This window comes from Natator depressus, chromosome 4 (assembly GCF_965152275.1).
Source record: "Natator depressus isolate rNatDep1 chromosome 4, rNatDep2.hap1, whole genome shotgun sequence".
Lineage (NCBI taxonomy): Eukaryota > Metazoa > Chordata > Testudines > Cheloniidae > Natator > Natator depressus.
The window spans coordinates 91,660,048-91,684,285 of NC_134237.1; the positions used below are offsets into that span (position 1 = coordinate 91,660,048).

Below are 24,238 nucleotides of genomic sequence, written 5' to 3' on the forward strand. Positions count from 1 at the left end.
TTTTTGTCAAGTGTGTCTTCCAAGCTGACACCAACCTTCTTCATATCTTCCTTCAGCATCTCAAACCACCTTTTTTGGGGTCTTCCTTGTGGTCTTTGCCCCATCTCTAATAGCTCTTCTACTCTCTGGTCAACATATCCCACATCTCTGCCCCCAAAAGAGTATACAATCTAAAGACAAGACAGACAAAGTTTGGGAGAAAGTTGGGAAACTGAGACACAGAGAGATTAAGTGACTCACTCAAGGTCACAAAGTCAGTTCATGATCGCACTGGAAATTGAACTCTGATTTCTTTTGTCCCAAGATTTGGGGCAGGGACTGTACAGTACTTAGCACACTGTGGTCCTGCACTATGATTGGGGCACCTAGGTGCTGCTGCAATACGAACAGTAAAATAAATAATAATAATGCAGTACCTTAATCACAAGACCATCCATCTTCTCTCTAATAAGGACAGTTGCTCCAGGGAGGATTTTGGCTTGTGATTTTTAAATATTTTGTTTACTGCAGAATCAGCCAGTCAACAAAGGGAGCACTAGTTAACCAAAGGCAATTAAAAAAACAAGCAATCTATCTGATTGCTGTGTTGAGCTGACATCACTGTTATTATCATCAGTGATGCTGATACACAAATAAGGAACAAAACCCACAATTTTTTCCCACTGAAAATACACAAGAAAAATACGTATTCCAACTGTAAAAGGGCAAAATTCATAGGACAAGTAATCTTATTTTCAGGCTTTTAAGTGAGAATTACAAACAATGCAATATAATAAAACAGTGTGGAGTGACTTAAATCAAAGTGAGTTAAATCACAGATTTTAATCAGCAAGAAGAAAACCTTGATTTAAATCAGTTGTCATGTTGTTTTGAATTTAAACTTTTTAGTTATTTTCTTAAAGAAAGGTTGGTAACTATTAAAACATGTTGATTTGCAACTAAATATAGGTTTTACACTAAATTTGATACTTCTTTTTGCTAACCAGGAGGATACATTATATCTAAACAAATTAATGTAAGCAATTATATAGCATAACATACATATATACATATAGCTTCTTAATTTTTACATTTTTTACTATGTTAGAAATAACGAATAACATTTCTTATTTACTACATGATTAACTTTTTTTTACTTGTGATTTGTATCAAGCTGAATTTGGATGGAAATGATAATTCAATTAAAAATTTACAAACCAGCATTTTAAAATGGTTTGATAGCTAACTGAAACTACCTTAAATATGGGTTTCATGATGAAAGCTTATGCTCTAATAAATGTGTTAGTCTCTAAGGTGCCACAAGTACTCCTTTTCTTTTTACCTTAAATATGTTGGATACATAATAAAAGTTTATCAAAACATATTTTGCATTTAAAACTAACTGATTTATTAAACAAAGGAAGTATTATCTGCTGTTCGTGAACTGAATTAATTGTTTCTAGTCATCACATCCTCCACAATTTTAGAACTAGTATATCTCATCCTCTCACACATCATAGATTGGAAAAGAAAAAGAAGCTTTCCTGCTCTTTCAACTCCTAATCTATTTCTCAATTTTGATTCAACTAGTCATTACTAGTGGACTAGTGGAATAAACTGAAATGAAGAAAATATTCTCCTTGCACTTGCAGAAGAGGCTATTGCAGTCAAAAGCTGGTTTAGCACTTCAACAAACTTTGGTTTCAGGTGCTTAACCAATGACTTTCATCAGTTCAGTGGTTTGACTTCCTTTAAAATTTTGGCAGCAAACATGTACTGCTTGATTTTTTAAAATATAATTTTAACAACTTTAACAGATTTTAGTAAATTTAGGTCATAATAGAGGATGAGATAATTTCAAATTTAATTTTAAGTAGGTTTAATTTGAAAAATTAAAATGTATTAATATACATTTTTTAGAAATCAGGTTTTTTTAATTGATTTGTATTCAGCCTGTAAGAAAAGTATTTAAAAACTGAAATAATGAAACTATACTCAGATCTCTCTATTTAGTTTTCTCTAAGCCTATCCTGTCACTGTGATATCTAAACTAGACAGTATCAATTTAAAATATTTGTTCATATGAGGAGAAAATTAAACTTAAGTTGATATACTACTGACAGATTTATTTTCAACTTTTCTGTTTTAGTTGCCATAACATTTAACACAACATGGAAAAATTACTGGAGAGAAACGTTGCTCTGATAGTCTTCAAGCTAGTAATATTGAGTGCAAGGGTCCTGTGATATTCAACACTTGATCTATATTATGTGCCAGGGTCCTTGGTATCTTTGGTGCATGGAAGAATAAAATTATACTATTATGGCATGGGAAATTCTGACTACTAGGGCATGTAAAAGTGTTCACTGAATTAAAAATTAAAATAACAGCATCAACACCATTATACTTAGTTCAATAACAATTAGAATGTTTAACCATGTATTTCATACAGTCACAAAATTTACACCTTGCCTCAGAATTCAGGGCTAACACATTGGAGATACAGTAGAATCTCAGCATTATGAACACCAGAGTTACGAACTGACCAGTCAACCATACCTCATTTGGAACCGGAAATACACAAGCATGCAGTAGCAGAGACACCTCCCCCCAGCCCGAAAAAAGGCAAAAACAGTATAATACTGTCTTAAACATAACCTACTTAAAAAAATAAAGGAAAAACAGTATTTTTCTTCTGCATAGTAAAGTTTCAAAGCTGTATTAAGTCAATGTTCAGTTGTAAACTTTTGAAAGAACAACTGTGACATTTTGTTCAGAGTTACAAACAACCTCCATTCCCGACGTGTTCGCTCTTTGAAGTTCTCTAATGGGGGCCTTGTTTTAGGATGTAAGTCCAGTGTGCCACCCACAGAATACACTGATCTACACTCTGCTCCCCTAGGTGCTGGTAAGGCAAAAGGCTCTACAATCTCTCCTGCTGATGGAATGAGGTGTTGTGGCTCTCTTTCCCCTCCTACTGGTAAATGAGGCAGGTGGGAGAGGACTCCACCTACTGGGAGCTGTGTCATCCATCAACCTGGCTTCTGGGAGGAAGTTATGAAATTCTCTTTTACTTAAAAGCTAAGTGAAGGAGTTTGTGTGGGTTCTTCAGTTCCCACCCCTGCAGCTGGTGACTTTCTCTTCTGTGTATGTGTGTGGGCAATCTTATTAGCTCATCTCTTGCTGTCCCCCTGAATTCAGTGATTTTTTCCCTGTCCCATAGGCGCAAGGAAGGATGGAGGTATTGTGACTCCCCACTTCCACAGTCTGGCAGCTCTTCCTCTTCTGGATCTGTCCGATTTGTACAAAGCCACCCTCCTCACTCTGCATGGTGAATGAAATCTACAGTGAAAGTTACATATGTGCAAACGCATTGTGACATTTGGGTTTCCTACAAAGGTTTTTTTTTTCCTCCACAAAGAAATTAAGCTTTTTAAAAATATTAACTAATATTTCTATCTATTTTTAGAATATCCAACTTTTTGGTTACTTTAAAAGACTGGAAGAAGAGGGTTTCCGATGAAGGCTGCCAAACCTCAGACTCTTTCTTGGAAAAAATTCAAGGTCCACAGCTAAGATGGAGCAATAATTTTAATAATCAGAATCTCTGTGGTGAGATAGCAGAAGAAATCATGTGAGTTTTGTGCTCCTTGTATGGGGTATATGTCAAATCTTTGACTGTGTCCATATGGTCCTGTTTATGTGGATTTTTATCTGCTTGTTTTTGTATCTCACTTTATGCCACAAAACAATTTTATTTTATCTAATTTCAGTAAAATCTATTTTGATTAGGGGCAAAATTAATGTTAACGGCCTAGATTTAAAACGCAGGCACCTTGATAACATAACCAGATTCCCTACCTGAGCATTCAGTTTGCTCAGTCATAAAAATATGGTTCAGTTTGAATGTCTAAACATGAAATACCCTATGAGGCTATGAAGACACCTGCAATTTAAAACCAAAATCCATGTGATCAGGCATTTAACAGGGCAAACATCAATGGTAAAATCCTGATTCCACTGAATTCAATGGCAAAATTCCTCATGGCTTCAATGGCACCAAGATTTCACCCCTTTTCTTTTCAGAAGTGTTGAAACTCCAAGAAAGGAAAACAGAGACATAATCAACATTTCAGTGGTTTTCTTCATCTCTGTACTTACTGGTGAATATTTTCATTCTAAACTTATCAAACAAGTTAGGCAATCTTAACTAACTTATGCAGCTGAAAATCTTACATTAAAGGACTGGTTTACAAGTACTAGCCTATTTAGTGTCATGCAGCAGATATAACTATTTTATTTTGCTGTTTCTTAGGGAACATTACCTACCTAGTCCCATTGCACAGTACAATATCAACAACAACAGTAATAAAGATGAGTAAGTACTCTACAGTTTCACTATAAAGTTATATATATTGTAGAGAATAGTAAGAAAAAAAGCAATATACCTAGTTCTTTCCTTGCAAATTATTGCAGCATCATACAAGTAATCCAATAAGAAATTACATGTACATCTGAACTATATGCACAGCAAATGTTTTTCAAACACAAAAGTTCTTAGTGTCCTATTTAATCATGTAAAAATGGAAATAGTTGAAAACTATAAACAAAGGTTTTATTCAAAGGCCAAAATCTTAAGCATAATGTTAGACTTATAGAACTCAGCTGATTTTAACAGGAAAAATAGTGGAAATAATAGTTATATGCATCCCAAGAGCCAATCACAGAGATATTGTTTCTTTTTTAGAGAGAAACAGAAAAAAGAAAAGAAGGGGTAAGACAAAAATATTACATTTTAGAAGATAGTTTCTTTACAAGCTATCATTCTAGTTTTTCTGTAAAACCATAACATTTTAATCCATTTTTTCAGCAAGTCTGATGGTAAAAAGGAAAAGAAAAAGGACACAGAAATGCAAAAGAACAAGGAAAAAAAGGAAAAACACAGAAATAAAGATAAGCATAAGAAGAAGGACAAGAAAGAGGAGTAAGTGTTCTTCATTTGGTTTCAGAATAGTGTTATGTTCTTCTAGTAAAATTGCCTTGCCTGCACAACTGAATCCAATCATGGGTATTGTCATAAATATAAAGGGAAGGGTAAACACCTTTAAAATCCCTCCTGGCCAGAGGAAAAACCCTTTCACCTGTAAAGGGTTAAGAAGCTAGGATAACCTCACTGGCACCTGACCAAAATGACCAATGAGGAGACAAGATACTTTCAAAAGCTGGGGGGAGGGAAAAACAAAGCCTCTCTCTCTCTGTCTGTGTGATGCTTTTGCCGAGGACAGAACAGGAATGGAGTCTTAGAACTTAGTAAGTAATCTAGCTAGATATTGCGTTAGATTCTGTTTTGTTGAAATGGCCGAGAAAATAAGCTGTGCTGAATGGAATGGATATTCCTGTTTTTGTGTCTTTTTGTAACTTAAGGTTTTGCCTAGAGGGATTCTCTATGTTTTGAATCTAATTACCCTGTAAGGTATTTCCCATCCTAATTTTACAGAGGTGATTCTTTTTATTTTTTCTTCTATTAAAATTCTTCTTTTAAGAAACTGAATGCTTTTTCATTGTTCTTAAGATCCAAGGGTTTGGGTCTGTGGTCACCTATGCAAATTGGTGAGGATTTTTATCAAACCTTCCCCAGGAAAGGGGGGGTAAAGTTTGGGAGGATTTTGGGGGGAAAGACGTTTCAAAACGGACTCTTTCCTAATAAAATAATACCGGTTAGACGTTTGGTGGTGGCAGCAAAAGTCCAAGGGCAAAAGGTAAAATAGTTTGTACCTTGGGGAAGTTTTAACCTAAGCTGGTAAAAGTAAGCTTAGGAGGTTTTCATGCAGGTCCCCACATCTGTACCTAGAGTTCAGAGAGGGGAAGGAACCTTGACAGGTATATTGCAAGCATGTTGTGTATGTTAGCCCTAGATAAGTGAATATGCTGACCACTGTTAGGTCTTGTCTGTTCATGAAGTTGTTCCTGATTAATTCCGTGTGTGGACACTCTTATTCCAGAATAAGAGTGCCTTGTCTCTGTTAAGCTTAAATCCTAAACAGGAACAAGGCACAGGCTATGTCTACACTGCGCACCTTATAACGGCACAGTTGTGCTGGTACAGCCGCACCGTTATAGTCGCTCCTTGTCGACGGGAGAGAGCTCTCCTGCCAACAAAATAGAATACCCCCAATGGAGGGCGGTAGCTTTGTCATTGGGAGAGAATCTTCTGCCAACATAGCGCTGTCCACACTGGCACTTTTCCTTAGTAAAACTTTTGTTGGTCAGGGTTGTGTTTTTTCCACTCTAAAGTCTCCCGTGTAGCCTGCTCTATGTCGAGGGGAGAGAGCTCTCCTATCAGCATAATTAAACTACCCCCAACAAGTAGCGGTAGCTATGTTGGTGGGAGAGTGTCTCCCACCGACATAGCGCTGTCCACATTGGTGCTTCTGTTGGTGAAATTTTTGTCGCTTAGGGGGTGTTTTTTTCACACACCTGGCCATGGGCAGCACATAATGGAGGCTGGGGTAAGCAATATCTCATAGAATCATAGAATATCAGGGTTGGAAGGGACCCCAGAAGGTCATCTAGTCCAACCCCCTGCTCGAAGCAGGACCAATTCCCAGTTAAATCATCCCAGCCAGGGCTTTGTCAAGCCTGACCTTAAAAACCTCTAAGGAAGGAGATTCTACCACCTCCCTAGGTAACGCATTCCAGTGTTTCACCACCCTCTTAGTGAAAAAGTTTTTCCTAATATCCAATCTAAACCTCCCCCATTGCAACTTGAGACCATTACTCCTCGTTCTGTCATCTGCTACCATTGAGAACAGTCTAGAGCCATCTTCTTTGGAACCCCCTTTCAGGTAGTTGAAAGCAGCTATCAAATCCCCCCTCATTCTTCTCTTCTGCAGACTAAACAATCCCAGCTCCCTCAGCCTCTCTTCATAAGTCATGTGCTCTAGACCCCTAATCATTTTTGTTGCCCTTCGCTGGACTCTCTCCAATTTATCCACATCCTTCTTGTAGTGTGGGGCCCAAAACTGGACACAGTACTCCAGATGAGGCCTCACCAGTGTCGAATAGAGGGGAACGATCACATCCCTCGATCTGCTCGCTATGCCCCTACTTATACATCCCAAAATGCCATTGGCCTTCTTGGCAAGAAGGGCACACTGTTGACTCATATCCAGCTTCTCGTCCACTGTCACCCCTAGGTCCTTTTCCGCAGAACTGCTGCCTAGCCATTCGGTCCCTAGTCTGTAGCGGTGCATTGGATTCTTCCATCCTAAGTGCAGGACTCTGCACTTATCCTTATTGAACCTCATCAGATTTCTTTTGGCCCAATCCTCCAATTTGTCTAGGTCCTTCTGTATCCTATCCCTCCCCTCCAGCGTATCTACCACTCCTCCCAGTTTAGTATCATCTGCAAATTTGCTGAGAGTGCAATCCACACCATCCTCCAGATCATTTATGAAGATATTGAACAAAACCGGCCCCAGGACCGACCCCTGGGGCACTCCACTTGACACCGGCTGCCAACTAGACATGGAGCCATTGATCACTACCCGTTGAGCCCGACAATCTAGCCAGCTTTCTACCCACCTTATAGTGCATTCATCTAGCCCATACTTCCTTAACTTGCTGACAAGAATACTGTGGGAGACCGTGTCAAAAGCTTTGCTAAAGTCAAGAAACAATACATCCACTGCTTTCCCTTCATCCACAGAACCAGTAATCTCATCATAAAAGGCGATTAGATTAGTCAGGCATGACCTTCCCTTGGTGAATCCATGCTGACTGTTCCTGATCACTTTCCTCTCATGTAAGTGCTTCAGGATTGATTCTTTGAGGACCTGCTCCATGATTTTTCCAGGGACTGAGGTGAGGCTGACTGGCCTGTAGTTCCCAGGATCCTCCTTCTTCCCTTTTTTAAAGATTGGCACTACATTAGCCTTTTTCCAGTCATCCGGGACTTCCCCCGTTCGCCACGAGTTTTCAAAGATAATGGCCAAGGGCTCTGCAATCACAGCTGCCAATTCCTTCGGCACTCTCGGATGTAACTCGTCCGGCCCCATGGACTTGTGCACGTCCAGCTTTTCTAAATAGTCCCTAACCACCTCTATCTCCACAGAGGGCTGGCCATCTCTTCCCCATTCTGTGATGCCCAGCGCAGCAGTCTGGGAGCTGACCTTGTTAGTGAAAACAGAGGCAAAAAAAGCATTGAGTACATTAGCTTTTTCCACATCCTCTGTCACTAGGTTGCCTCCCTCATTCAGTAAGGGGCCCACACTTTCCTTGGCTTTCTTCTTGTTGCCAACATACCTGAAGAAACCCTTCTTGTTACTCTTGACATCTCTTGCTAGCTGCAGCTCCAGGTGCGATTTGGCCCTCCTTATATCTTTCCTACATGCCCGAGCAATATTTTTATACTCTTCCCTGGTCATATGTCCAACCTTCCACTTCTTGTAAGCTTCTTTTTTATGTTTAAGATCCGCTAGGATTTCACCATTAAGCCAAGCTGGTCGCTTGCCATGTTTACTATTCTTTCGACTCATCGGGATGGTTTGTCCCTGTAACCTCAACAGGGATTCCTTGAAATACAGCCAGCTCTCCTGGACTCCCTTCCCCTTCATGTTAGTCCCCCAGGGGATCCTGGCCATCTGTTCCCTGAGGGAGTCGAAGTCTGCTTTCCTGAAGTCCAGGGTCCGTATCCTGCTGCTTACCTTTCTTCCCTGCGTCAGGATCCTGAACTCAACCAACTCATGGTCACTGCCTCCCAGATTCCCATCCACTTTTGCTTCCCCCACTAATTCTACCCGGTTTGTGAGCAGCAGGTCAAGAAAAGCGCCCCCCCTAGTTGGCTCCCCTAGCACTTGCGCCAGGAAATTGTCCCCTACGCTTTCCAAAAACTTCCTGGATTGTCTATGCACCGCTGTATTGCTCTCCCAGCAGATATCAGGAAAATTAAAGTCACCCATGAGAATCAGGGCATGCGATCTAGTAGCTTCCGTGAGTTGCCGGAAGAAAGCCTCATCCACCTCATCCCCCTGGTCCGGTGGTCTATAGCAGACTCCCACCACTACATTACTCTTGTTGCACACACTTCTAAACTTAATCCAGAGACACTCAGGTTTTACCACAGTTTCGTACCGGAGCTCTGAGCAGTCATACTGCTCCCTTACATACAGTGCTACTCCCCCACCTTTTCTGCCCTGCCTGTCCTTCCTGAACAGTTTATAACCATCCATGACAGTACTCCAGTCATGTGAGTTATCCCACCAAGTCTCTGTTATTCCAATCACGTCATAGTTCCTTGACATCACCAGGACCTCCAGTTCTCCCTGCTTGTTTCCAAGGCTTTGTGCATTTGTATATAAGCACTTGAGATAACCTGTTGATCGCCCCTCATTCCCAGTATGAGGCAGGAGCCCTCCCCTCACAGACATTCCTGCCTGTACTTCCTCCCGGTATCCCGCTTTCCCACTTACCTCAGGGCTTTGGTCTCCTTCCCCCGGTGAACCTAGTTTAAAGCCCTCCTCACTAGGTTAGCCAGCCTGCTGGCAAAGATGCTCTTCCCTCTCTTCGTAAGATCTCCCCAAACCTTGCGCCGCCGGGGGGGGGGGAGTGGGGAGCAGTGACAGATTACTGCATGGGCCTATAGAACCCATGCCCAGGGGCCCCAGCCAATTTGAGGCCCCCAGAAAAATCTCCTCCCACCACAGCCCCAGGACTGGAGGAGATCTGACTCCCTGCTAGGGCCACAGAGCTTTTCCAGTCTTGGGGCTGCAGTGGGGTGTGTCTGGAAAGGAGTGAGCTGGGGGCAGGGCCTCGGGGGGAAGAGACAGAGTGGGAGTGGAATGGGAGAGGGACTGAGAGTGGAACAGGGACAGGGTGGCAGGAGAAGGAATGAGATGTGGGAGGGGCTTGGAGCTCTGCCGTTGCGGTCCCTGGCCATGAGGGAGGAGCTCCACCCTGAGAAGTGAGAGGGGGTGTGGCCTTGGCCAAAAGATGTAGGACAGGGTGCTAGCCTCCACAAGGGGAAGCTTCACCTGCTGCCCATGTCCCTGACTGACAGACGTGCTAGTGTAGACATAACCTTATTTTAGAACTGGAGTGTCTAAGTGTGTCTTGTTTCTTTTTAGGGGTTGAGCTAAACAGAGACAAGGCACTCTTATTCCAGAATAAGAATGTCCATACATGAAATTAATCAGCAAAACTCCATGTGTAGAATCCCTTATGTATAGACCAAGCCCTTTATGTATTTAAATTCTTCCATCCACTTAAGTCAGGCCATTTTCATAGCTATTACCGCTCCTTCTGCAAGACAGAGTGTTACTGTTCCACTTAACAGCAGGGTGTAATTTCAAATCAAATGAAATTTGAATATATAGTATATAGATTTTGGTAACCTGTTTTAGTTTAAAAGTCTAAATATCCCAGTACTGTATTTTCAGAATCTTGGTAACTTCACTATTGCTAAATTCAACAGTGAATAGATATTCGTACACGGAGACACATGCAGTAGATCTAATATACCAGGATTTCAGTTAAGCATTTGATACAGTTCCACAGGAGAAATTAGTTAAATTGGAGAAGATGGGGATTAATATAAGAATCAGAAGTGTTGTAAGGAACTAGTTAAAGGGAAGATTGCAACAGGTTATGCCAAAAGATGAAATGTCATGCGGGAAGGAGGTTTCCAGTGGAATTCCTCAAGGATCAGTCTTGGGTCCAATCTTATTTAACATTTTCATTAATAGCCCTGGCACAAAAAGTGGGAATGTGCTAATAAAAATTGCAGATGAGACAAAGTAGGAGGGTACTGCCAATATAGGAGGAGGACTGGAACATCATACAAGAAGATTTGGATGACCTTGAAAACTGGAATATTAGAAATGGGATGAAGTTTAATAGTGCAAAGTGTAAGGTCATGCACTTAGGGAAGAACAAGAAGAATTTTTGCTGTCAGTTGGAAGACCTGGGAGTACTAGTTGATCAGAGGATGACTATTAGCAACGAATTTGATGTGGCTGTGAAAAATGCTAATGCTATCTGAGGATGCATCAGTCAAGATATTTCCAGGAAAGATAGGAAAGTGTTATTACCATTATACATGGGACTGATGAGACATCATCTGGAATACTGTGTACAATTTTGGTCTCCCATGTTTAAGAAAGATTAATTCAAATTGGAACAGGTGCAGAGAAGGACTACTTGGAAGATCAGAGGGATGGAGAACCTCCCTTATGAGAGAAGACTTAAGGGGCTTGGCTTGTTTAGCCTAACAAAACAAAGGCTGAGGGGAGATATGGTTGCTTTATATAAATACATCAGATGGATAAAGGCCAGGAAGGGAGAGGAGCTATTTCAGTTAAGGGCTAGTGCTGGCAAAAGAACAAATGGATATAAACTGGCCAACGAGTTTAGACTTAAAATTGGACAAACCATCAGAAGTTTTGAAACAGCGTTCAAAGGCTAATATTGACCAAGAGGAAAATCAAGAAAGAGAGACTACAGGAATGGAGAAAGGAACACCAGCGGGTAGGATATTAAGAGGAAAGACAGTGCCAGTACCAGTGATGCTAATTGTCAGGCAGGCGATACCGGTAGTAGAATGACTGTACCTACTCAGTTGAGGAATCTGGGTGAAGCTAAGCAGAAACAACTAAGATGTCTGTGAACCAATGCAAGGAGCCTGGGTAACAAAATGGAAAAACTAGAACAACTGGTGCAGGAAGTGAAACCAGATATTATAGGGATAACAGAAATATGGTGGAATAATGGTCATGACTGGAGTACAGGTATTGAAGGGTATGTGCTGTTCACGAAAGGCAGAAATAAAGGTCAAGGTGGTAGATCGAGTATTACAGAAAATACAAACCTATACACCATTCTTATAGGTTTGCAAAACTGTCTTTGTTTGTGTTTGTGTATGTTTTACCACTTAGTGTTATCATTTACCTTTGCATGTGTTTTTACTATTGTATTGTATATAATGAATGTACTGAAATTTCTCTGCATGTCGTGTAAAGAATAATTGGGCCAGTTTCTGGCTGCTGTTGTGTGAGTGTGTAAGGGGGGAAGAGAGCACCTCCACTTGCTCATTTGTGCAGGGGGCAGCCAAAATTGTGATGCTTGTGCTCCTGAGGGAAAGTAAGAGAGCTATCAGACATTCCAAAGGAGGCATGATGGAGTATGGCTATACCCTTGCTCCTTTTCCACCAGTAGCTGGACAACCAGGGTGAGTGGTGGGAGAAGTACAAACTGCACCATTAAAGGATGCACTAAATACTGCTCTATGGTGCACTGTGGCAGTGCCCTCAAACAGTATTTTTATCTGTTTGTGTTTTCCACGGGCAAAATGCCTCCAGGAACTGCAACTGGTGCAGTGTCCAATTACACTTATTATGGAAGTGGCTACTAATGCCACTCTGACTCTTTATTGTTCTACATTTATCTATTAATTAGATTTATATAAATGCTGAAAAGGGCACCTAGCTATACACCTAAAAGGCATCAAACTATCTCAAGAGAACTGAAGTGAAGCAGTACAATTCAGTATGACCGAGCACCAGCAAACCACGCAACTTAAGAACTCAAACCCCCTTCCCCTCCGGTCCAGCAATTACCCTCTTTTCAAATACCTGGGAAGTAGAGAGGAGCTTTACAGTATGCTCTGAAGCTCATCAGATTCAGGCTTTCCTGAAGCAACGTGGGGAGTGAATTCCTAAGCTGTGGGTCCCTCAGAGAGAATGACCCATCAGCAGCCCAATATATAACACCAGGCTTCAGCTCTGGCACTTCTGCTGTTCTCTGCTATGGTATTTTAGCATGAGGAGAGAAGTGGTCTCTCATGTAGGTAGCTCCTGAGACATAAATGTTCACTGGTCAAAACCAATTCCTTAAACTTCACCTGAAGCTCTACAGGCAGCCAGTGCAGAGATTGGAGCACTTGTCGAATGATTACGATCCCAGTGAGATCCTCCACTGATCAAACAGGCTGCTGTATTCTCCACAAGCTTCAGCTGATATTGAGTGCAGTGCAGTAATTCAGTCTTGAGATGATAAAGACAGGAATGACAGTCACAATGACTGCTTCCAAAAGGAACATGCACATTCTCCTGACTATACAGAAATGATGAAAATGTGATTTGACTCTTGCTGCTACCTGATTTTCTAGTAGCAGTTGGAAATCCTGCCAGATGATTGGAAACCTAACCAACAGGTAGAAGAGGTGCCCTCCATTAAAAGGAGAGGTATTCTTGCCACATATTCTTGTTGCTTCTCCCCAAAAGTATCACCACCTCAGTCTTGACTGGGATGAATGTCAACTATCTAGCTGTCATCCATGCCCCAATTTCACACACATATTAAACTCATTGAGCATTTTAATTGGTCACATGAAATGGTGACAAAGCTGCATGTCATCACCATACTAGAAATGATGCAGTCCTTGTCTCCTTGTTAACCCTCTCAGTAATGCCACACAAATATTGAATAAGAGGGGTGATAAGATGGAACTATGCAGAACTTCATATAAAACTTCATCACCATCCTTGTGAAAACTCACTGCAAGGATGTACTTGGGCCACAATAAAGCAGCCTCATCCACTCATATTGATCCAAAGGCGAGTTAACAGCACCTACAATGTAAAGAGTCTTTTTTTTCTCTTAGTATGTTTAGGCATTTTACTTTGTAAATAAATAGAATTTGGGAGGCCAGGAGGAATGTAAAGCAATGAAGTGCCCTAAGGTCTACACTAGGGAGTGGGATCGACCTAAGATATGCAACTTCAGCTACAAGAATAGCGTATCTGAAGTCGACGTACCTTAGGTCGACTTACCTCATGTCCTCATGGCGCAGGGGTCGACTGTCGCCGCTCCCCTGTCATCTCCACCTCCCCCTCCATATGCCTCTTGCCGCGGTGGAGTACAGGAGTCGACGGCAGAGCAATTGGGGATCGATCACTACCCGCCAATCCGGTAGGTAGTGTAGACAGTTTCTTTTGTAATCCTTTGCAGTGTTTCATCTTTCACAACCAGTCACTCCCCTAATACTGAAGGCACGATCTGTTCAACACATTCAAATACTAATGGCCACATAACCATTTTCCTTCTGAAAAAATGAGGCATAGATGCTTTGAGTCATTTATCCTACAAAGAAGAAAATTAACTTAGTGGGAAACAGGTTATTTTGAAAAAGGGTGAAACTACATGTGTCAGTATTACTTTGTGTTGAGGCCTGCCAATTTAATTTCCCTTGTGTCCTAAGTTCTAGAATCCAAATCATCTTCACCAACTAGTTCCTTATCCAGGCATTCAAGAAAGGAGGCTAATTTTCATGTAAGGGTGTTCTTGCACAAATGAACTGCCTACTAAACTAAATGACCAGCATATGTTAGTAACCATAGAACATCTTTTGTGGTTCCTAAAACCCATTTCCATTTTTATAAGTTTCTCACTAATATTCCCTTTCCTTTCTGCTTACTGCTCAGGGAGAAGAAAGATCTTTTTGTTATTGATCCATCAGGAAACTTGTATTACTACTGGCTGTTTTGCATCGCATTACCCGTCATGTATAACTGGACCATGATCATTGCAAGGTGATGTATAACAGTGTGCATTTTCCCTATCCTCTCTCTTTCCCCATTAAAGTAATGAAATCCTCACATCTGGTTGCCACAAGGAAAGCCTTGTTTTTATCAGATAAAATGGATACAAATAGTCTATTGACCTAGTACTTTTACTGTGTTTATCCTTTCAGTCTGGTATTGAATACAGTCTACAGTCTTTTAGGTTCAATAGCAGAGATCACACACATTTATTTACAATCTCTAAAGTTCTTTCCATCATGTCTTTTGTCCAGTTCAATAAAGGACTTTCATTAACTTAATTATATTTTTCTGTCTGAAGCTTCAATATTTTATCAGTCTTATGCTCCCTGATAATGAAATGCGTATACGTTAATGGAGGTTTGGAAAAGTTAAAAGCAACCTAAAACAGGATCTTATAAAGGAAAATGTTAGGCAATCTTAACCATTGGCATAGCTATCAGCTCCATCTACAGTTACTCAAATTAATTTTTCTCAGTTAAATACTTTAAAAGATCCTTATAATCTGAGTTGTAAACATTTTCTGAAAGCAGATCTGAAAACAGGTTTTTCCACAAAGCTTTAAAATACTTGTTTTTATGTTATAAAAGTTTTGATAAAAATTACATTTTCCAAAGTTTGATCAAGCATAACAGAGATCCTTTAAAGACATTAAAAAAATGGTAGGGCCTCTGAATATATGGCAAATTTACTGTATTAATTACTGGTCTCATGGGACTATTTAAATTGTGTGCTTTTTTTCTTTTCCTATCCAGAGCCTGTTTTGACGAACTTCAGAATGACCATTTAGGAATGTGGTTCATTTTTGATTATATATCAGATATAATCTATATTGCTGATATGTTTGTACGGACAAGAACAGGTAGATGTACTCACTGTTTAGTTATCTACATTTATCTGTGTTATGCACTTTAAGGTGCCCATCAGTATATGATTTAGGGGCCAAATACAACAATTAAAGAAGAATTGGCTCTCTCCTAGAATGGACCAGTTAAATTGACTCTCCAGTTACACTTTATGTCTATGAAATGATGAAGTAAAGAAGTATCTTGCTGGCAATGTTCCCTCAATAAAGGAGGCGAGAAGGAATTCACACTGAAATATATCTTGACATACAAGGTCATCCTGATTTCTAGCAGAAAGGAACTGAAGTCCTTCCATTGCAAACATAATTTCTGCAGTTTTAGAGTTACACTTCAAATATTTCACCAACACACACACTTGTTTATATCCTGTGATGTACTTCATCATGTTTTATAAATCAGACATAAATTTATCTGTAATCTACTTTAGTGTCCTAATTTAAATATTCCATAAAGCAGGGACCAATCCAGCAATCCCTTTTTAGGCACAAGCACCATTGAAATTCAATTGGAATTTACCTGAAAAAGGAGGGCAGTGTCCAGCTGCTTATGCTCAAAACAGGGCTTTGGCAGGAAATGTGACGTGGTAGGTGAAATTGCTAAATAGAGAACAACATTATACATATGGCAGGGATGTGCTGATTTGTATTCTCCACTGACAAAACTCCTAGAAAGCCCCAATCACTGAAACTATACTCAAACTATATATACTGCCTAATCAAACTAAAGCTAGAAGTTTTATCTTTTTTTTTCCCTTTGTTAAAGATTTTAAAATATCTTTATAATCCAAGTTGTAAACATTTTCTAAAAGAATAGAAGAAAACCCCAAGGGAAGAGGAACCATTTGCCCTCTTTTGTGGTGAATCCCTGGTGTGCAAGGGGTCATATTGGTGGAGGAAAAATAAAATTATACCTCCTTACCCCAGGTGTAATGAACCTACCTTATGAACTGCAAACCAGGATATATCATGTGGATAAAACCCTGCACCACCTTTATGCAGTAGTAAGGAATATATAAATCTCTTGCCACCATTTAAGCCACCTGCAACCTTTGCTGGCTGAACTTGAGACCCATCTAGAACAGGACAAGGCAGAGAATCCACTTGCTGTCTGCATGAGTTAGGATCAAGATTTTCAAAAATGTGTTAATAAAATTAGGTTCCTAATTCCATATTTAAGCACCTAAATCAGTAGCCTGATTTTCGAGAGTGATGACCACACAGCAGCTCCAGTTAGCTTCATTTTATTTATGTATCCATTTTTACAAATCTTACCCAAGAAGGAGAGTTGTTTGTGGGTGGCGTGGGTGAACAAGGAATGGAATGAGCGCATGAGCGCTGCCCTCACTCTAACTCTCTCTCTCCCACACAAGGGCCATGGAGGTTACTAGGTGCTAGGGCAGCACAAACTGTAGCAGGAAGAGGGTAAACTTGGGAGGCTGTAAGTGTGACACTTCCACCATGGGGGATGGTTCCTCCCTTCAGGATTTCCATAAGACTCCACAGAGCCCAGCCAGGCCAGGCAGTACAGATGGCTCTGCTTAATCAAGTCAGCTAGGTCCAAGATTTGGCCCCAATTGCTTAGCTACAAAAATTCAACATAGGGCCTTAAAGTTCAAATCCAGTTAAAATATATAGCTGTTAAAACTATGCATCTTAATAAAAAGTTGGAAAATTATGTACAGCCAGAAACTCTATAGCCAAAATCATTTTAAAGATTAATTTGAAATTCACATATAACAGAATGCAATAGATGATAAAGCAACAAAAAAGTCAAAGTCAAAGAATTTTAAAGATTTTATATTTTATTTTAGGTTATTTGGAGCAAGGTTTGTTGGTGAAAGAAGAACTTAAACTTAAACAGAAATATACAGGAACTTTACAATTTAAACTAGATCTACTGTCAGTCATACCAACTGATCTACTGTACTTTAAATTAGGTCTGACCTATCCAGAATTAAGAATAAACAGAATACTTAAAGTATCTCGTATGTTTGAGTTCTTCCAGCGAACAGAAACAAGGACAAACTATCCAAATATCTTCAGGATCTCTACTCTTGTCATGTACATAGTGATTATTATTCACTGGAATGCATGTGTGTACTATTCTATCTCCAAAGCCATTGGATTTGGGGCAGACACATGGGTCTATCCAAACACCTCTGATCCTGAATTTGCCCGTCTGGCGAGAAAATATGTATATAGCCTCTACTGGTCGACGCTGACCTTGACCACTATTGGGGAAACACCTCCTCCTGTAAAGGATTCTGAGTACTTCTTTGTGGTTGTTGACTTCTTGGTTGGGGTGCTGATTTTTGCTACTATTGTTGGTAACATTGGTTCTATGATCTCCAATATGAATGCAGCCAGAGCAGAGTTTCAAGGAAGGATTGATGCTATCAAGCAGTATATGCACTTTCGAAATGTGAATAAAGAAATAGAAAAGAGAGTTATTAAGTGGTTCGACTACTTGTGGACAAATAAAAAGGCAGTGGATGAAAGGGAAGTTTTAAAATATCTACCAGATAAATTAAGAGCAGAGATTGCAATCAGTGTTCATCTGGACACATTAAAGAAAGTTCGAATTTTTGCAGATTGTGAAGCTGGCTTGTTAGTTGAATTAGTCTTGAAACTGCAGCCTCAAGTCTACAGTCCAGGAGATTACATCTGCCGAAAGGGGGACATTGGACGAGAGATGTACATTATCAAAGAAGGTAAACTTGCTGTAGTAGCTGATGATGGAATTACACAATTTGTGGTCTTAAGTGATGGCAGCTACTTTGGGGAGATTAGCATACTTAATATTAAAGGCAGCAAAGCTGGCAATCGAAGAACAGCCAACATTAGAAGCATTGGATACTCAGACTTATTTTGTCTATCTAAAGATGACCTCGTGGAGGCTTTAATAGAATACCCAGATGCAAAGGCCCTGCTGGAAGAGAAAGGTAAGGAAATCTTGCTGAAGGATGGGTTACTGGATATAGATGTTGCAAATACAGGAAGCGATCCTAAAAACATTGAAGAAAAGGTCATTCAAATGGAAGGAGCAGTGGACAACTTACAAACCAAGCTTGCCAGGCTTTTGGCTGAGTATGATGCCACACAGCAGAAACTGAAAAAACGACTGACAGAGGTTGAGAAAATACTGAAATCAACTATGCAGTTTGAATTCTCAGATTTAGAAGAATTAGATAAATAAATCTGAAGTGTCAACACTAGAATAAAACACTGGGGACTGCCACTAGCAGTTAAGGATAAATCTTGCAAGCTACCGAGTGCGCTCAACTCTGATCCTTGAGGATGTGGCCCTTTATTATAAGCTACTACTTAGTCATGAAACATCACTTATTTCATATCAGGCAATATACATACACAGTAAACGTCAAGAAAAAAATAAGATGAAGAATCAGGAATAAGAAAGGAGCATAAATATCATTGTTTTCATGCTACAAAATGCTACTCGGTCCTGGGCTTGCAGTTATATTTATGAAGTGCGTACATAAATTTAGTGTTTTGATATTTAATCTCAGTGAAAATGTTACAATAAAAACCTATCAATCATTTTGTCTTTAACAATTGTAGGCCCTTCAGGACAAGGACTGTGTATTTGTATTTCCTCTGTATTTTGAAAATAGCTGGTATATTTGTTAGGCCCTAAAGCAAAATAAATAATAAATATCAGTAATATAAAATGTTTGCTAATGGGTTATTTATATTATCCTTTATGTAACATTGTTGTAAAAACAAGTGCATTTAATCTACATACTATAATATGTTGATAGCCATGCAAAGTTGTACTCCATATTATAATTTTTTATAATTTCCTTCTCATTCACTATGTAAATAAGGAAACATTTGGTAACATTTATTGGTTATCTGAAGTCTGCATAGGTATACAGTAGAACACCTCAGAGTTACGAACACCTTGGGAATGGAGGTGGTTCATAATTCTGAAATGTTCCTAACTCTGAACAAAACATTATGGTTGTTCATTCCAAAGTTTACAACTGAATATTGACTCAATACAGCTTTGAAACTTTATTATGCAGAAGAAAAATTCTGCTTTCCCTTTATTTTTTAGTAGTTTATGTTTAACACAGTACTGTATTTGCTTTTTGGGGGGGGGAGTCTCTGCTACTGCCTGATTATGTATTTCTGGTTCCAAAGGAGGTATGTGGTTGACTGGTCAGTTTGTAACTCTAGTGTTCATAACTGAGGTTATACTATAAATGTAATATGGCCTTTAAACAAGCCCCTAACCTCACCAACCTCATTGCCAGAAGCAAGCTCCCCACAGACCAGGACACACCAACTCAAAGTGGCACCACACCCTGCCAGTAGATGTACAATAGATGTAAAACCTGAAGACATATTTCCACAGCTACGATGATCAATACCTCCCACAACACACCTTTCAAGATCCCTGGGTCCTATACATGCCTATCACAACCTGTGGTGGACCTCATCCAGTGTATCAAAAGCCCCAAAAACAAGTGTGTGGGTGAAATCTGACAATTACTACACTCAAATGAACTCATAGAAAAATGATAAAAGACAAAAACAACATATCACACATGGGCAAACACTTTTCACAAAGCGATCACTTCATCTCTGACCTATTACTCCTTGTCCTCAAAGGAAACCTGCACAACTCCTTCAAAAGACAAGTTGGGGAACTTAAATTCATAACTTTGCTGGACACTAAAAATCATAGTCTCAACAAAGACACCATGATTTCATAGCTCATTACAATAATTGTAACCCACTAACCCTTGTTTGGTCCTATGAATGCAGAGGTGTTACTTGCCCACTTCATTTTAAGTGGTTTCTTGCAATGTGTTTAACCCTTTATGTTTAACATGCTGTCCCACCATGTACTTAGCTGAGACACTCTGGTTACTTTTTGCAGACCTAAAAAGCAGCTCTATGAAGCCTGAAAGCTTGTCCCTTCCACCAACAGAAGTTGGTCCAATAAAAGATATTACCTCACCAACCTTAATTTTGGCATTTCCTAACTTCTTAGTGCTTGGCTTGTCAACCTTAAAAAAAACCTTATAGTAAAAGAATATTATGTAGTTTATTATTTATATTGCTGCAGCACTTACAGGACCAAGTCCTGTTTTGCTAGGCACTGTACAAATATTTCAGAAACAGATTATCCCTGCCTTGAATGGCTTACTCTAAGAGTCTAAGTAATAAAACTCATGATTTGAAGAAGGGTATGAGACAGGTATCGGCAACCTTTGGCCCACGGCCCATCAGGGTAAGCCCCCCTGGCGGGTCAGGCTGGTTTGTTTACCTACTGCGTCCGCAGGTTCGGCCAATCACAGTTTACTGCTCTATGCCAATGGGGGCTGCAGCAAGCGGTGCGGGCCGAGGGACGTGCTGGCTGCTGTTTCCCGCAGCCCCCATTGGCCTGGAGTGGCAAACCGCAGCTAGTGGGAGTTGCGATCAGCCGAACCTGTGGACATGGCAAATAAACAAAACGTTCCGGCCTGCCAGGGGGGCATACCCTGGCGGGCTGTGTGCCAAAGGTTGCCAATCCCTGGTATGAGATGTTATCTACAGTAGTGAAACTTGTGGTTCAGTGATAGTAACATGAAGTAGCTGCCAGATATCACTGTTATGGTGTTGATGTGTTTTAGTGAAGAAAAGTGGATATCTATTGTCATAACCACAATTTTTGGCTTGTTTTAATTGGCCCATCAGGCTGTAACATCAGTAATAGCCACTAGATGCCACTGTTGTTACATGAACAAATTTTCTTGACAATAGAACTCTTGAACCAAAAATCATTGAATGCAAAACAAAATGCTGTATTTCTAATAGAAACACCAAATCATACGCTGGTGTATTTCAGACAGATAGAAGTTTTATAATGTAAAATATTGATATTTTTAACTTTAACAAGCATGTATTTGCTAAAATAAAACTATGTTTAAAGTTTTCTTCTGACAAAGGAAGTACTTTGAAATAAAAATGTAGGGGGTATGTGTACACTCCAGTCACATTAAAATTCTTCCACATTGTTTATCTGTCAACATTTTAAAAAATGTTTCAAGTTTCATGTTAAAGACACTGTAGCTCTTGTAAAACATCCTAAATACCTTTATTCTGCAAAATTTTAAGTGCATGCATAACACTACTTCCGTGAGTAGTTCTGCTGAAGTCAATTGGACTTCGTAGACGAGTCAAGTTGTGAACAAGCTTTAGTATTTGCAGGATCAGGACTTAGCAATTGGGGTTCTAGTTTGGTCCATTATAGACACAGATCCTACTATATTCAAATGTGGGTTTGGATTTCAAAGAACCCCGCAAAACTGGAGTGTTTTATTTCAGAATTCTCAACTCCAGAGTTTACCATTAAGAGTGAAGCAACTGTCAGTCACAAATGTATACAAATATGGTGAGGAAATCTTGTGTATTTAATAGATTAAATCTATGGTGTATGAAATAAATATCTACAGTATTGCAACAACTTTTAAGAACTTGTCATCAAAGTAAGTCCCATCGATTACAAACATATTCTTCAATTCCTGTTTTGTGAAGTAAAAATCTTCTGAGACATTCTTATAGTGAAGTTGCTGAGTATGGATAGTGGTTGATTTTTTAATCTCACAACAGACTAATTATTTATTAAATAACATGTTCTATCTAGATTGTAATCTACTCTGTTTAAGCGTAACAGTTCAGTATGGCCCTTCTTTTCTATCCATAACTCAGAATACCCTGACTTACTGGCCTGACACTTAAGATTTTTTTTTCTGTCTTCTTCACATATGTCCTGAATTACTCCAGTAAGCAGTTTTCATTCTTTTACTTAGGGCTTATCTACATGGAGACTTGGGGCATGTCTACACAGTCCCGCAGTTCAAGCTCTGAGGGTGTGAAGAGCAGTGAGCACCAGAGTGCTGTGCTGTAACTTCCCTGTGTAGAGGCTGTGGGCACAAACTTAAAGGTTCCTCATTGGCATTAATATAATCCTATCTGAAGAGGATTAAAAAATCATAACTGATTTTCATATTTAAATTTGGCTCATTCCTATTTTAACAATCCTTTCAAACAGACATAAAAAACCCTCCAAATAGCAACACTCTTCCCCCAACTTACTTACTTTATAGATAAGGGTGCATTTATTCCCTCAACAAGAATTAACACCACATATATATGTAGCAGAACCTGAGAGTTACGAACACCTCGGGAACGGAGGTTGTTCATAACTCTGAACAAAACTTTATGGTTGTTCATTCCAATGTTACACAGCTTTGAAACTGTACTATGCCGAAGAAAAATGCCGCTTTTAACCATCTTAATTTAAATGAAAGAAGCACAGAAACAGTTTTTTTACCTTGTCAAATCCTTTTTTTTTTTTTTAACTTTCCCTGGTTTTTTTAGTAGTTTACATTTAACACAGTAATGTATTATCTTTGCTTTATTATTTTTGTCTTTGCTGCTACCTGATTGTGTACTTCTGGTTCCAGATGAAGTGTGTGGTTGACCAGTCAGTTTATAACTCTGGTGTTCATAACTCTGAGGTTCTACTGTAATATCTTTATGAGGGAATTTCAAGAAAAAGTCAGCATTAGAAAAGTAAATACACATTAGTACTGAAGATACAAGCATGCTTACCAACCAAAGACATCTACTATTTTACTTGCCAAGAGGTTATACATCTATTTTGCTAGTTATAGAAAACTAAAAATAAGAATCCAGTCAGGCCTCTTTACAAGATGATCCTTTGTTAGTCATAACCTCAAGTAAGTTAAGAACAACAAAAACAAATTAATATTATATACTATGCACACTGAGTTCTAGCATTTGATCCTAATTACGAGAGGTCTTATGAAGTTTAGTTTATAAAGTGTAATTAAAAAGATGTAATAGTGCCTGCTAATTTGCACTAAGAGACTATTATGACTGATTGAATTTTGCAAACTAGCAGGTAAATGAGCAATAAAAAAGGAAGGACAATAAATATCAATATAATTGGAACAGCCTAGTTTGGACTCAATTATTTATTAAATAACACAAACAAAAACACCACAACACTATTAAATTACAGTTGACCTTGCTACGTGCAACACCATAAAAGATGAGTAATGTAACCATGCCCCAGAGCTGCGACCATGTCTCCTGCCTTCCTCCCCAGCTGAACCGCCTCCCGCTTAACCTCGATGAGGGCAGCCTTAAAGAAGTGGTCGGATGACGCTCGGGCCAGCCGGCTACTCGGCCAGGGCGGGGCCTCTGGCCGGCGGAAGGGGCGGGGCTAATCTCCCGCTGCTGGCGCTGCCCGGGTAGAGGAGCCGGGCGGACGAGGGGTCTGCTCGGCGCCTGGCCAGAGGGATGGAGGCGGCGTGGCGCCAGGCCGGCCGGGGCAGGGGGCGAGCCCGGGCCAGCGGCCAGGCCGGGATCGGGCTCTGTGCCGGCGGGGGAGCTAGCGGCGGCGGCGCCGCCCGGCCCGGGTCCGGCCGGGGGAGAGGAGGAGGCGGCGGCACTGCCTGTATCCCGCTCACCGGCAGCAGCAGCAGCTCCCTGGGAGCCAGAGGTGAGTATCCTCCCGGGGCGGCGCAGCCGGGGCAGGCAGACGCCGGCCTGGACTCTCCGGCAGGCTCCACGGGCGCCCTGAGCCGCTGGCGGCCCCCGCTTATAGGGCAGCAGCAGCAGCACTGGCCGGCTGGGGCCGACGCAGAGGGGCTTCGTTAACAGTGGGGGGCGCAGCCTGAAGCCCCAGCCACGCAAGCCAGAGGTACCCGACAGGCCAGGGCTGCGGGTCGGGAGGCCTGAGTTAATTCCCGGCGCTGCC

General features: G+C 40.4%; 2 protein-coding genes across 4 annotated transcripts in view; both read left to right on the top strand.

Annotated features, from left to right (window-relative positions):
* CNGA1 (cyclic nucleotide gated channel subunit alpha 1) overlaps window positions 1-18,634 on the top strand; it is a 28,234-nt gene extending 9,600 nt beyond the window's left edge. For 2 of the 3 annotated variants that reach the window (XM_074951443.1, XM_074951444.1), the window contains 7 exons: window positions 3,449-3,613; window positions 4,295-4,357; window positions 4,727-4,753; window positions 4,850-4,963; window positions 14,457-14,564; window positions 15,329-15,435; window positions 17,250-18,634. In XM_074951443.1, coding sequence (XP_074807544.1) covers window positions 3,449-3,613; window positions 4,295-4,357; window positions 4,727-4,753; window positions 4,850-4,963; window positions 14,457-14,564; window positions 15,329-15,435; window positions 17,250-18,634 — 1,969 coding nt within the window. Of the gene's footprint in view, window positions 1-3,206; window positions 3,311-3,448; window positions 3,614-4,294; window positions 4,358-4,726; window positions 4,754-4,849; window positions 4,964-14,456; window positions 14,565-15,328; window positions 15,436-17,249 lie in introns of those variants that run through there. The other variant, XM_074951445.1, reaches the window with a different exon arrangement.
* Window positions 18,635-23,778: 5,144 nt separating this feature from the next.
* NFXL1 (nuclear transcription factor, X-box binding like 1) overlaps window positions 23,779-24,238 on the top strand; it is an 88,060-nt gene continuing 87,600 nt past the window's right edge. Inside the window, exon 1 of the mRNA XM_074951453.1 lies at window positions 23,779-23,980. Within this exon, the coding sequence (XP_074807554.1) occupies window positions 23,779-23,980 (202 nt within the window). The remainder of the gene's footprint in view (window positions 23,981-24,238) is intronic.